Below are 15,601 nucleotides of genomic sequence, written 5' to 3'. Positions count from 1 at the left end.
TGTTTTTTTTTTTTTGTAATTTTCCTTATTCATTTTTTACTTTTCCCCTTTATGGAGTTTTTTTATTGTGGCTATTGACTGATTTTCTTTTATCTTTTTATTGTATTTAATACTTATTGTTAATATAATTTATGGTTAGTAAGGGCATGTTATTCTTTTCTATATGGGGACACCAAAAGTGTATTTACTAAAATAACCTTAGGTGTTCCCTTATAGAATAGAGATAATTAAAACTAGGGTCAAAAAATTTTGAAATTGGCAGACCTTCCTAGAGTATTAAACGTACAAACTTGGTCCAATGTGTCTTGTAGTTCGTGTGTAAATCATTCATGAGATAGTTTAGTAAATTAATTTGCAATGATACTATGATACTATGATAGTTATTTTTATCTAAAATAAATTCAAATGCTAACCTCATACGGTTTCAAATAAAATGTATAACAATATACGGAGTATGACTTAATTATTTGACCAATAATCAGGATTAATAAAACACACTTCAAAAGCCAATGTTGTTACATAATAACCTCTTCAAAAACCAGAGTAGTCAACATCGATCTCCATTGTTTGTTGATGACGTTTACCAACGAACTATATCTCTTTCAAGCTGTGTTCAAAAATATAAATGAGTTATTTACTTGAAAAAATAATAAATAAATACTCCTTTAAGATTAATAAAGGTTGAATTAAAGGGTAAATTTGATAAAATGTACCTAATAAAATTGTGTTTTTCCAAGAAAATACCTAATAAAAAGTTGTATTAACTATTTTGTACGCTATAAAAATTTTATTTTGTAAGATACTACATTTTGGATGTTTATTCAAAATTTTGATGATAACTTTACGTGATACATTTCATGGGAATAAGTTTTAGTGGCTATAAGTATAATTATTAAATTATTTATCCCAAACCTTTAAAATGCATGTGTTTTGAGTGCTATGCTTATCAATCTCTATTATATAAGTGAAGAGCTAAGTGTTTTTCGGTAATCCCACTTTTGGTGTCCCAAATCAAAAAGACTAAAATACCCCAAACTCTTCACAATTACATATTACTGGTATTCCATGCTATGCAAAAATCTATCTCTCCAACAAAAATGAAAAAAAGAAACTTCCTTCGAATCTCTCTCTCCAAAATCACCTCCAACTCTTCTGCTTTCAATGGCTTTCGCCTCCTCAGACGTTCAACAAAAAGTCCTCGTTTGTTTATACTCAGTGCAGGCGATTCATGCACGGTCGATTTTAAGACACGGGTTTTCGGTGGTGAGAAAGGTGGCGGATCCGTTTTTAGTGAAGCCCATTAATGTTGGTGGTGGAGTAGGGGTGTTGAAATTCGCCACCATGAGATCGAGGAATAGGTCGCCAGATTGGGTGGTAATGACGGCGGAGGTGGTGGAAGATGGTGATGGGGTTGAGAGTTGTGGTGGGCCATAGAGGAATGGTGCCATTGTTTTAGTTGGGGAGTTTATTATGGCAGTCAATAGAGAAGATGATTATATATATATATTGTGGAAATTAATCTTTAGGGTGGTGTTTCTAGGTATTTTTCGACTCTCAATATTGAATTTTTCTAGGGTTCCATAGCGTTTTTGAGCTTTGAATCTATAATTTAGGTTATTTTCCTGGTGAAATCTCCATAACCCACATGCGAATTCATGTAATTTTTCATGATCTTTAATTGTTCTGTTTTTTGGTTTCCATTCTAATTCTGGCCTACATTTTGTGAATATATAATGTAAAGATTGATTCTGTTTATTAAATTAAGAACTTGGTAAATGGGTATTCTTGATTCTTGCATTTTGTGTGCTTAATTGATAGATTTCATAGGTTTAATTTGGAAATGTTGGAAATTTGATAAGAATAGTAATTAAATTACTGAATGATTTTGTGGGTTTTTAATAAGTTCAATAACACTTCTTCAAATTGTGCTTCTTTGCTTGAAAACCCTATTTCGTGGGCTGGTAGAATTTATGTTTTCTATGCTCTTCAGACTAGTTTAGCTGGATCTCAATCCAATCCTATACTTCCAGGTCTTTTTTGAGGATTTTTATGCCTTTTTGTTGTTTATTGAGATTTTATTGAGATTTAACATTTCAGGTTCGGAAGCTGGAATTAGTGATGATGGTGCTGATTTGGGGTTCTCCAATTGGTTGGAGAAGTTCCAAAAGAATCAAGGTGTGTGGATTTTATGTAGTTTTGGTATAAAGTTATCATCTTTTGAATTAACTTTGGGAATGAATGATTAATTTGGTATGTTATACTTGAATGTTGGAGTTTGTGAAACAATGTGCTTTCGTCAAATTGAACTTTCTTGCATTTATCTGAAAGAAGTATATGTAGGAAGGATACTGATTGTTTGACTGATGTCATTTGACAGAATTAGAGTGTGAAATTTCTGTTTAGCTATTTAAAGGATGTTATAGTTTTTGAAATAATGTGTTTTTGTCAAATTGAAGTTTTCTGCATTTTTCTAAAAGTGGTATATGTAGAAAAGATATTGACTGATGTCATTTGACAGGATAAGAGTGTGCAATTGTGGTTTAGCTATTTAAAGGATGTTTTCTTTTATCCGGACCTTTGTTTATGTAATCACCGTGTTTGTATCAAAGCTAAAATCACAAGCGTTGTTGCATGTTGACGAGAGGTTGTTTATGGAACATGATAATATATTTCTTTCTAATGGCATCAATGTGATATGTTAAGAAATTTTGCTTAGATTTTGTAATCTGATATGAAGTTGTTCCTTTTCCACGAGATTCAAGGGGAATAATTGTGCCTTTGTTCTGTATTTGTTTAGACAAAGAAGCTGCTGACAAGCGGAAGTTGGTAAGCAAATGGCATCCTACAACAAAGGGAACACTAAAAAGGAACTATAGGATACCTTCCAAACCAGAAGGTCGGAGGCTTCTTAAAGATATTGCATCCTTGCTCTGTGAGGATTATCACTTTGTAGACGCTACTTCACACAAGGTATAACAAAGAACAAAACCATGTCTTTGATTTCAATAAATCTAGCCCTTCAGTTTGATTTTCCTCAACAGCTTGGCAACTGACTTTGTAAATAATCAAGACACCTGACACAGTTTACATTTGCATCTTGGACTTTGTAAATATTCAGAACTGGCTCCTTAAACAAAGCCTTTCGGAAATTCATCCACATACAGAAAATTCCTTGGTCGTTCAACAAGTTATTCAACAACGAAATAGAAGGCCACGCTCAACAAACTGGATCATAGACTGTATGACTCTTTAAAATTTCCATGTATAATCTTAGTTTGTATATAATCTCGCACGTATCGAGTGCATATAAAACTAGTAGTGATATGAGTGAGGATTCCTTGAAATTCATTATTCGTAAGGAGAAAAATTTCCAAACCTTCCCTTTATAAGCTCTAAATGCTTGTTTCCTTTCGTCTAAGGTTCAAATCCTACCATTAACATTTCATTTCATTTTATTTCTTCTTTTTCTTTCTTTTTCGTTATATCTGATGACCTGATCCCTTTTGTCCTTTTTTCAACTTACGTTCTTTTCAATAATTTATTTATCTTTGTATGCGTAGATGATATATTTATATAACAAATGAAATATCACACTCTTTCGTTTGCAAAGTATTATTAGCAACCATAACATATTTACTTAACATTTGATGAATAATTTACTCTTCATCTAATCATTCAACCTATTTACTCAGTTATTTTTGCTAATAGATTCCAATATCTTGCGGGACAAGCGCGCACGATCCAACAACTAGTTCATATAAAAGTTTGTAAATTTTTTTCTCTCCTCCTCTCCATGTCACTTTTCCTCCTTTACTTTTTCTCTATAAATTTTCTTGTAAGGAAACAAATAAAGGGAAAATATATTCTCATGTTATCTTCCTTTGATTTTGTTTTATGTTAAAATAAATGGAACTTTAATTAGTTGTTGTGGTCATTAACTTTTATACTATTGAAGTTAGGTAAGTTAACGGTCGAATTCCTACCTAGAATCCCCTTATTGAATGTGGCCTCGCTATCCAATTCACCGGTGGGAGTAAGTGTTGTTAAAAAGTTTGATTCAGACGATGAAAGAAAGTATGCTAGCATAAGCATATTTATAGCATACATGTGCAAGTAGTATGATATAGTTCAAATAGAAGTAGAAACTAACTTGAACAATTGCATCCAGTCTGGCGTGAATTCTTTCAAACTCATGTCGTACTTCATTCATGGATGATATGCACCTGTAAGTTGAATAATTTATTATGTACATAAATACATGAATATTAATATAAAAAATAAATTAGAAAACGTCCTACTCCAATATATCTATATGAATTTTTTAAATTGGATGTTATTGCATGCCACATGTCCTCTTCATAATTTTCATTATTTAGTGGTTTGGGCTAGAAGGGGGGATCCCCCCTCGCGTTCTGCCTCCGCCATCCGGCGTGTTCTTGTGACATGTGGGCGGTGTGGTGGGGCCTCTTTCTGGGCCAAGTCGTAAACTGACGGTCGTTACGAAGATCAATCCACGACCTCAATTGTTTTGTAACTGTCGCATGGTTTTCGAAAACGGTTTCTTGATTTTCGACTTCCGGTTGATTGCCCCATTGATTTACTCTTTTGGTTAATTAAAAATATTTCTGTCTTTAAAATCAGAGTTTCGGGTTCATTTTTGATAGAGATAGAAATATGTTAGGATTTAATATCTTAGGATATTTGATGTATATTAGACTTCTAGTCATATTAGTGTTCCTAATTATATTAGCACTCATATTGTAATCCCTATATATTTCATCAATGGAATACACTTCAATTCAAGGAGTTTCTCACAATCTAGCATGGTATCATAGCTTAGGTTATAGATCTAGTTTCCACAAATTTTTATTTTGATCTTGGTGATTTTGAGCCGCCACCACATCCAACCACTTTCGCCTAATTTGTTGTTAATTACGTGCCCAAATATACCAAAGCAACGTAATTTCCTACATAAATCTCACTACATATATAGATACCTAAAAAGCTTTGACTTCTAACAAAGACACGTAATTTCCCACGAGAAAATTACCCAATTAAATGGCCAATGATGATGATGTCATTGATCCCCCTCCATTTGAATTTTCCTTGAGTTAGAGTTCTTCCATCCGAAGAATATCCAACCTCAATTCCAAGAAAGTTTCACCCCGCTTTAGGAGTAAACAATATAAAGAACGTGGTTCCTCTCACTCTTGATCGGGAAAAGGTACAATACTCCAACTTGGTGGAATTATTTGAATGTCATGCTCATGCTTTTAATGTTCTAGATCACATAGATCCAAAAACTCCTAAGCCAACTGATGTTTCTGACACTATGTGAAACCGTCTTGACTCGATTGTGAAATAATGGATTTATGGTACTATTTCTTATGATCTTCTACAATCAATTATGTGCCGCAGAGATACAACACAACATATATGGAACAAGCTTAGAGAAACTTTTCATGATAATAAAAATTCAAAGGCAGTTTATCTTGATAACCAATTTACTACATTGCATCTGAATAATTTACTGACATTAATTCTTATTGCACACAGTTAAAATTTTTGGCGGATCAATTGGCTCACGTTGACCAATCGATGTCGGAATAAAAATTATTTTTACGTCTTATTGCAGGTCTTGTTAATACAAACTTTGACACCGTGGATACTATGATTCAACAAAAAGATCCTCTACCCACCTTTGAGAATGTCCGTAATCGCCTCCTAGCTGAATAGGAACGGCGCTCTCATAACAATAGCAGGCCACTTACCGTATTTATAGCCTAACCACAAGCACCGCCTTCCCAGCCCGACCCAGCCAGCCCACGGTTACGGCAGAGGTGGTGGTTTATGTGGCCGTGGAAGAGGTGGAGGGCGTTGCCGCAAAAGGGAGAACAATCAGCAACTGATATGCTTAGTTTGTACTCCCTCCGTCCCAGATTAGTTGTTACACTTTCCTTTATCGTCCGTCCCAGATTTGTTGTTACACTTCTAAAATAGGAATGATCCCACAATTATTATGTTGTCTCTCTCTTCCCACTAAATTGTTTTTTGTCCCCACACCCTCTCTCATTCAATTAAAAAAATACCCCACTAACTTCTATCACATCTACTTTTTCAATAAAATAACAATTGATAACCAAACAACCACTTATCACCTAAAACTTTGTGCAAAGGTAAGTGTAACAACTAATTTATAACGGAGGGAGTATAGAGTTTCTACCTCTGCCCCTCGTTGATAATTGATCTTAATTGTGCTCTTTGGAGCCATTTTTAGTACTAATGTGCTCCTTGTAGTGTGTTTGTAGTTTCAGGTTTATTATTTTAGGAGCTATCATATTTGAATGCATTTCCTACGCATTTGAACCACTACAAGATATGATGTACTTTTAAGAGCACGAACATTGAGTTGGAAGAGTTTTGAAGCAAGGCGAATATGAATGCAGTAGAAAAATGATTGTTGTCTACTAGTTTAGTCATAACTCAAGTTCTACAAATCCAGATGCAGTAATTCCAATCGGGTTGAATTCTATACTTCAGGAGCTTTACAACGAGTGGTCACTCGTTCGGCGAATAACGAAGAAGATAGGCGTTTTGAAGATGGGAATCGTGCAGTCGAGCATATCACCCGATCGTGCGGCTGCTGTTTCAATGATACGGGGTTGCTACTTTGACAAGCCGTTCGCCCGATCGGGCGGCCCATTGCCCGATCGGACGACGACAACCCTGCCTGTGTTTTTTAGTTTAATGAGTTATTTTCCTTAATTTTTAGGAATACTATATATATTAGAGTTTAAGGACCTTATATGATCTTATTTTTTTTTCTAGACTTTAATTGACTACTTAGTTTTATTTTTCTCTCAAACTTTTGTCAAACACTTTTAATTATTCAATTCAAGTTGCAAACTTTCAATTCCTCCATTCTTTCTTCAATTCGGTATTACTTCATTCCTTAATATTTTATTATTTGATTTAAATTATGCTTTTGTTAATCATGTTCTCACTCAATCATTCTTGAATTTTCGTTAATATGTTCTCACTCAATTTGAACGTCCTGTTAAATCCTTTCAATGTGACCATGGGAGGGAATTTGATAATGACCCGTTTAAATTGTTTTGTGTCAAAAATGGTATGGTCTTTAGATTTTCTTATCCTCACACCTCTTCCCGAAATGGAATGGTAGAACGCACGATTAAGACCTTAAATAACATGTCCCGCACCCTTCTTTTCTATGTTTCCCTCCCTCCATCATATTGGGTAGACTCGTTAGAAATGACAATGTATTTAATTAATATCTTACCCACTAAAAAACTAGCTAATAAAACTCCCACTAAAGTTTTATTTCATAAAATCCCCTCTTATGAGCACATTAGTATTTTTAGGTGTCTATGTTTTCCTAATCTATCGGCCACGACACCACACAAGATTGCACCTCGGTCCACTCCATGTGTATTTTTAGGTTATCCTACGAACTATATGGGGTATAAATGCTTAGATCTCTCGTCTATGAAAATTATTATCTCCCGCCATGTCACTTTTGATGAGCATTCCATCCCTTTCCGGAATTTAGGACAATTTAAAAATTATTATTACTCTTTCCTTGACACACCAGAGCCCAGCCCAATTCTCTCTCACATGTGGCTCCAATAAGCGTCGGCTGGCCCAAATAGCGGAGGCCTACTCGCTCATCCTCTGGATAGTGGGGGGTTTCCTGCTCCGCGGTCGGGTTGTGGGCCTAAGAAATACTCCACGCCTAACTCGCGGCTCCATCACGACCAGCTTGCTGCTTCTGGGGTATCTCCCTCCTTGCAAACCCCAGCCCCAGCCAAACACATATCCCCATCTCCCCCACACGGCCCATCAGCGCACCACACTAGACAGTGGACAGCACGGCCCAACTCCCTGACACACACCCAGACGCACACTGCTCCCTCACCAAGCAGTGACTAGCGCGTCCCACTCACTCCCATACCATGTCGCCTGGCCCAACAGACCCCATCCATGGCCCAGCAGCGGTACACCCCACCTCCCCTTCGTGGGTTTCACCTAATTACCCCAACGAGACCAGCCCCACCATCCCTAAGGATCACTAGGAGCCAACATGGAATTTTTAAACCAAATCTGAAATATGGCCTCACCGTTCAACCTACAGGTCCCACGTTGACCTGCTCCCCCATTCCGAAAAGCCATAAACTAGCCTTGACTGACCATAACTGGAATGCGGCAATGCAAGATGAATATGGTAATTTAATTAATACTGGGACATAGGAATTGGTACTTCCGCCTACGGGAGTGAATATTGTTAATTGCATGTGGATTTTTTCTCATAAAGAAAATGATACAGGTGACCTTCTACGGCGCAAAGCTGGACTTATTTGTGATGGAAGGTCATAGGGAAATGGAGTTGATTGTGATGAAACTTTTAGCCCGGTGGTCAAACCGGCAACTATTCGCACCATTTTGGGCCTTGCTATGACAAGGCGTTGGTCTATTCACCAACTTGATGTTAAAAAATTCTTTCTTACATAGTAATCTCCAGGAGACAGTTATATGCATCAACCACCAGGTTTTGTTGAAAGACGGGCACCCAATAATGTCTGCTTTCTCCGTAAGGCACTATATGGCCTGAAACAGTCACCCCGTGCATGATACCAACAATTTGCACATTTTTATTACAGATTGGTTTCTTCATTGCAAAAAGTGACACACCTTTGTTTAATTTTAAGCATGGTGGTGATATAGCATACTTATTACTTTATGTTGTGCACATCATCTGATGCTTTGCGTGACCAATTAATCTCCATTTGAAAACCGAACTTGCAATGTCTGATTTTGGGCCTCTGAATTATTTTTTGGAAAATTTTGTCTCTCGTACTCCTACTTATATGCTTCTCTCTCATCAAAATTATGCACATGAAATTTTGAAACGTGCAGGCATGGGACTTGTAAGCCTACTGCCACTCCTGTTGACACAAATACAAAGCTTGCTGCAGATTCTGGTCCTCCTGTGACGGACCCAACTCAGTACTGCAATCTGGCAGGTGCTTTACGTTACCTTACATTTACTCGCCCTGATATTTCCTATGCGGTGCAACAAATGTGCCTTTGTATGCATGTCCACAGGCGCCTCATTTGTATGCATTAAAGCGCATCCTTCATTATATTCAGGGCACCATTGATCACAGATTACACTTATATCCTACATCTACTTTGCGCTTGATTACATATATTGATGAAAATTGAGGTGGGTGTCCTGACCCTCGATGTCCGACTTCAGGATATTTTTTTTTCTTAGGGGACAATCTTATTTCTTGGCCTTCTAAGCGTCAACCTACTCTTTCAAGATCAAGTGCAGAGGCAGAATATAGAGGCGTCACAAACGTCGTTGCAGAGGTGTGTTGGTTACGTAACCTTCTTCTAGAGTTACATTTCCCTCTATGTCAGGCCACCATTGTTTATTGTGAAAATGTTAGTGCTATTTATTTATCCAGCAACCCCGTCCAACATCAGTGCACCAAACCTGTGGAGATGGACATCCATTTTGTTCGCGAGAAAATGGTGTTGGGTCAGGTACGGGTATTGCACATAACTTCATGGTATCAGTTTGCAGACATTTTCACTGAAGGCCTCGACAATTGTTTTTGGATTTTAGATCTAGTCTTAATGTACGACCTCCTCTCGCGATGACTGCGGGGGTGTGATAGAGATAGAAATCGGTTAGGATTTAATCTCTTATGATATTTGATGTATATTTGACTTCTAGTCATATTAGTATCCCTAATTCTATTAGGACTCATATTATAATCCCAAAAAAAATTAAAGGAACATAACCCAATTCAAGGAGTTTCTCACAATCTAGCAATTTTGAAAATACACCAAAAATTATATTTCTCCTTTCTTCTCTTCTCTTATCTTCTAAGCATTGTTATAAATTCCAACATCCTCCTTAGTTGAGTGCGCATTTCAGAGGATTGTTGTGTTAAATCTTGGGAGGCATCGTTATTTCCGATTGTACCATGCATAGTCGGGGCGAATTTGATTTCTAAGACATTATTCTTTAACATGTCACAACTTTTCATACACACATCAAATATTCGGCCAACATTTCCTTAACCATTTTTGGATTTTGCAGTACTACTTCCTACAACTTTATCTATAGCACATACTAGTTTTATACCCGTGCGATGCATAGGTGGTGCAGTAATATACATCACCATAAAAATAATCTAATAACATTTTTAATGCAACTATCTAAGTTCGTAAATTTTTTTAAATTTTCTTCTTTTTTAACTATATACTTCATTATATTTATTTGGATAAAAAATTATTATTTTTATATATGTATAACCATTTCACACCATGCATTCCATTTCGCACAAATTCAGACAACGATCACTAGTCCTCGCCCGATAATCCTCATTGTGTAGATTCTTTGATCTCCTTATAGCCCACTGTTGATAATTTTACTTGGTTATTTTGCTTGTAAAATGTTTGAGTTTGTTTCTTTATTATTTGGATTTTGCAAGTTCTGTAATTTTTAATTTAATTTTTTTTTGTTTTTTAATACAAAATCATAAAATTAAAAGAATTTCATCAAAAAGACATGTGATAAAATCATAAAAATGTTGTATTCACACCTTGCCTTATTTTCGTTTTGTGTGCCTTCACGGAGGTTAAGCCATGCACGCGCTAAAGCACAAGCACCAATGCTGCATTAAGAAGGAAAAAAACGTTACTTTTTATTAATGAACAAAAATATAATATAATAATCTCTTAGTTCCATTAAATTTCTCATTTTTTCATTATTAGCGGTCTTCAATACACTACTTTGACCATTAGTGGTTGATTTGGGTTGTCCGTAATGATATTCAGTTCAAGTCCATTTCTCCATTTTTTTTTGGTACGTTTTCATGTTTTGGTGGACAGTTTACGTTTTCGGTTCATCAATGTTGTTCATTTGCCAAGTAGACATTCTCGGACCTTTTCGATGTGGAGGGTGGGGAATGCTTAGCTTTGAGCTCTTCACTCCTCTTTTCAAGCATTTTTTGTTGGATATTTTCCTAATCTAGTCTTCTAACGAGGCCGGAGTCGATCAGTTGGGTTTTTCAACATCCTCAATCCTTTAATTTTCTTCAATTCAAGCTTGTTTCCTAGAATCTTCACTTGATGTGGAATCGAAGGCTTGTGTTCTACGCCTGCATATGCATATATGGTAATTGGATGCAGGTTTTCTAGAATTCTTCTTCTTACGCACTCTTGAAAGTTTTTACTTCTAGTTAAGCATCGTGTTTCAATGCATGGGGAGGGTGCAAAGTCTTCTAAAAGTTTAAAGTTTCTATAACTGAAAAAGGTAGCTCGAAATTCTCTCTTTTTAGTTTTCGTTTAGTTTATTTAGTTTGTTTTGTCAATTTGTTTGTTTGTTTGTCCTATTTGTAAAAACAAATCGGTGAATCCCTTCACTTAAATGGTAACTCCGCTGTGGGATTTGTCATTTGTTATCTAGAATCTTTTTAGAAGCCTTAAAGGAGCTAGTTTAAATGCATCAAAATTTATCTATGCTTTAGTGGTTTAATTACTTGCATTCTTCCATATCCTAAAAGGACGAGTTAGATTAGTTATATCATAGGGGCTAACTTAGTGATTACTTTTTCATACAAAAATGCAAAGAAATGAAAGAGAGTGTATGAGATAGAAATATAGAGTAACCCTACACCATTAAGTCATTGTAGGAGATTTTTTGGAGTGTTCCAGCTAGGATCTTTGTTCTCAAGAATTCAAATATTTTAGGTAGTGTTTGAAAACCTTAAATTCATTTGAAATTCTAGATTTCAATTCCATAAATTGAAATTCAGGAATTCAATTTCAAATATAATGTCTGGAAAATTTTAGGAATTCAAATTCTAAAATTTAAAGTATCAAAAAAAATACAGATATTTTAATTGAGGTATTTTTTATTCTAGTGATTCTTGAATTGTCTGATAAAAATGGAAGCAATATACTAGAGGAAGTGGCGACAAACTTCTCGTGGAAATCGTTATCTTTAGTTACAAAAATGGCGTAGATATTCCGATATACTCTCTCACCTTCACCATCGTTGTCTCTAAATGTTCTCTCTGATTTGACTTTTTTTATCTCACAAAAAGATTCCAAATAGGAAGAACAAAAAAAACGGAGGGAGTACTAAAGTATATATAATTATTGAATTCGTTTTTTTCTATACCATTGCACATTCATGTTCAATTAAAAATTTCTTTAAATCGTATTTATATTTTTTCAAATGTTTCAACCGAGTAATAAATTCACAAAAATTATTTTCACAAACATACATAGTACGGAGTATAAATCAAATACCATGACGTTTTGCCTCTAAGTTTGATAGCGAGTTGATCCAGATCGTGATAATTAACGGGTGTCTGCTCCCTACATATGAATAACCATAAGTTAGATATTTAGAAATTTAGCACTATTTAGAGCACATTCTTAAATGTACTACAAGTTCCTTTAGCACTATAGTGTACATCCTTATATGTACTACAAGTTCCTTTTTAATTTTAAATCAAATTTTCTTAAGTAGTACGGAGTACTTCGTGTAAAAAGTATAAAGCTTAATGCACAAGAAATAATTCTACTCCTTTCGTTTTGTGTGTGTCCCATTTAGAGTCTTTGAAAACCTAGTGAAAATGAAATTTAGTACTTTGTCAATTAATATATTTAAATACCACTTTTATGTGGGATCATGTTTTACTTCTTCTTGATGTATAATTTCAAATTATCATTTTTAAAAAAAAAAAAAAATTACACTTAAATATTGCATGGGAAATTGGACAAGATTCTAAATGACACAGATGGAAATAGAAAGGGAGTGTGAATTAATTAATTCAAATATGTTTCCTCAGAAGTGGAGTATATAACTAATGGAGTATTTGAGTACGTAAGGAAACATACAGCAATCTTGTCAATTCCAATATTGCATTTTGTGTGTCAGCAATGAATGTCACAAGTAGATTTGCAAAGTAGTAAGGACCATTCACATCCTTTAAGTCCTCGCACATCCTAAAATAATTGTCAATTAAACCCTGCAACAACACAAACCAGATTTTTTTTTATTAAATATAAAATAAAATGGACAAATTAATAAATAAATAAAGTGTGCCGATAACTAAATTTGGTAAACAATTTTGGATACAAAGAGTACGCTATGTACATACATCGCATTTCGTTCCTTAAGGTTATACTCCATCCCTCCCTATTTGTTTGCCTTATAAGAAAAATTTGTTTTTATTAAAGCTTGAGCCAAATATTGCAAGGAAATGAGGGTAATATTGTCTTTTCAATTTTTATAAGTGCATCTAAATAAGGTAAATGGAGGGAATCTATTACTATATAAGAAAATGAGGCAATATTTAAAGAACAAACTAAAATAGAATACGGGACAAACAAATAGAGATAGAGGGAGTACTAACTTTCCATTCTAGGGAGTTCACTTGTACTTTTATTATTTTTTGACAAACATATTTTACCATCTATCTTCAATTTTCCGCAATGTTTTTCACATTTTCAATCACAATCTCTTACCTTATCTATTTTTCCTTACGTCCTTTAATCTTTAACTATATATGTCTTACTTTTTTACTCTATATATTTAAGGTACATTATCTTCAATGGATGAAATCTAAACATGTTTAAACTTATTGCACATGGTTAAACGTGATTAACCTAAGTGGATTTGTTTGGACTTATTGGACTTTATTGCTAGAGAAAGTAAACTTGAGAAGTCAACTTATATGATTTATATGGAACTTATAAGACCTTTTTTTTTTAAGGTAATGCAACTTATAAGACTTGATTGCAACTTATTTGAATTTATTAGAGTTTAAACATATTTTTCTAAAGGTGAAGAGTATGCACCATTGCTAATAGTATAATAAGTGAGTTTAACATCATGTAATGTAGGGATCGGAGCGGGTATGTAACATGTGTGAAATAATTAAACAAATTTCCTTTTAAGTAAATATGATAATAATTTTTGTCAAAGCAACAACGGAAATAAATATAAATAAAAATCAAACTTAGAGTATTTTACAATAAATTTGGAATAGTTATTAGTGAAATCTTTCGAGATGGGGTTGTAAGGTTTTGTATTCATTGTAATACTTTTCAGTTCTCACCAACAAAAAAAAAAAACGAAGTATGAAGTATGAAGTATGAAGTATGAAGTAGTTTTGTTTAAATTTCCAGTAACAATCATGAGTACATAATAACGAACAAAAATAAACTAATTATGTAATACTTGGAAGTATATAGCTGAAAAATATGGAAATAGTAAAATGAATGAAAAAGATAGATAAAAAGAGCAAGATTTGTACTTCTTGTTCGAGATCACTGACGATAGTATTCATAGTTCGAATAAGAGCTTCTTTTGAGACGGCCATACTTGGACTCCAACACTTGAGAGAAGAGATCCAAAAAATTAGGAAATAAATTATACAAAAACAACATAATTCAATGATAAATGATAATACAATATGAAAACAATTGTGATTTCCTGATCAATTTAAGGAAGTTTGTTACAACAACTCCAACAGTTTACATCATGAAACTTGTGATTTCCTCATCAATTTGAGATGAAATTAAAACATAATGAATTTAATTACCTGATATCGAATGTAACAAACGTACCACCCCCTTACGTCCATGCCCACCCAAAAAGCTTCTTTAGTAAAATAAATTATGTTAAGTATGCTTCACTAAAACTCTTCAACTGTCTTTGCCTTCCTAATTGTATTTGTATTTGTATTTGTATTTGTATTTATATTGAGGCCTCCATTAATAAGGATTTTCTTGAGTTTTTTGTTTCATTCATATATATCCTTTTCAAACTCATAAGAATATTAAAATATATGAGATATTGAAGCTCATAATTCATCCTGTATATGTCCAGCATATTATTGACTAGGTAGTTCAATTTATTGCCAAAATCAAATATTGCTTTCCTTTTTTTTCTTTGTCATTTTTGCTAAGTTTTATATATTGTTATAGAAAGTTTAATAATGTTTCACATTTTTCTATGACCAACAACCAAGACCTTGACCATTTATTTATATATTATACATTTTTAGTTAACTTTCTTTGTTTGTGTATAATGGTCGTTTTTGAATTATTAATACACTAGTATGGGCCCGTGCTAATGCACGGGATTTCTATAAATTAAGAAACAAATACAATGGTGCATTAGATTTTTAAAAACACTTCCTTTGTACATCATAATAGTAATAACATAAATAAGGAGTAATTATGAAATATTTTTTTAATGATGCTAGATAATTGAAATGTTGCTAGACGCCTAAGACAAAATGTCATATATATTCTAATAAAGTAGCTTATCAAAAAGTTGTTATCAATTGACTTTTTTAGGTATATCATTTCAGTTTTGATTTACTGTATTTAGCTAGTTTGAAGTACGCTTATAAGAATGATTACAATAGCGATATTGTATAATTTTATGGATGTTAGTTGATTTTTATGAAATAAATATTTACTTGAAATGGTACTAATTTTCATATAGTTATTCAAGATGTGACTTTCTATAAATATATTTTGT

The 15,601-nt window shown here is 33.9% G+C and overlaps 1 protein-coding gene across 4 annotated transcripts; it reads right to left on the bottom strand.

Moving 5' to 3' along the window:
* Nucleotides 1–347: 347 nt before the first annotated feature.
* Nucleotides 348–14,835, bottom strand: LOC130461103 (uncharacterized). 4 transcript variants are annotated; one of them, XM_056829034.1, is made up of 7 exons: nucleotides 14,655–14,796; nucleotides 14,367–14,447; nucleotides 12,946–13,076; nucleotides 12,352–12,420; nucleotides 10,638–10,709; nucleotides 4,151–4,223; nucleotides 370–607 (listed from the first exon to the last, which is right to left on the bottom strand). In XM_056829034.1, exons 1-7 carry the CDS (start codon nucleotides 14,694–14,696, stop codon nucleotides 581–583), a joined length of 495 nt encoding a protein of 164 aa, XP_056685012.1. In that variant the 5' UTR covers nucleotides 14,697–14,796; the 3' UTR covers nucleotides 370–580. The 4 variants fall into 4 exon arrangements, with proteins under 4 accessions (XP_056685013.1, XP_056685014.1, XP_056685015.1 ...); XM_056829035.1 differs by lacking the exon at nucleotides 12,352–12,420 and having other exon boundaries at nucleotides 348–607; nucleotides 14,655–14,835; XM_056829036.1 differs by lacking the exon at nucleotides 10,638–10,709 and having other exon boundaries at nucleotides 348–607; nucleotides 14,655–14,825.
* Nucleotides 14,836–15,601: the final 766 nt, after the last annotated feature.

Source organism: Spinacia oleracea, chromosome 5 (assembly GCF_020520425.1).
Source record: "Spinacia oleracea cultivar Varoflay chromosome 5, BTI_SOV_V1, whole genome shotgun sequence".
In the NCBI taxonomy this organism is placed as follows: domain Eukaryota; kingdom Viridiplantae; phylum Streptophyta; class Magnoliopsida; order Caryophyllales; family Amaranthaceae; genus Spinacia; species Spinacia oleracea.
This window is presented reverse-complemented; position numbering and strand designations above follow the sequence as displayed.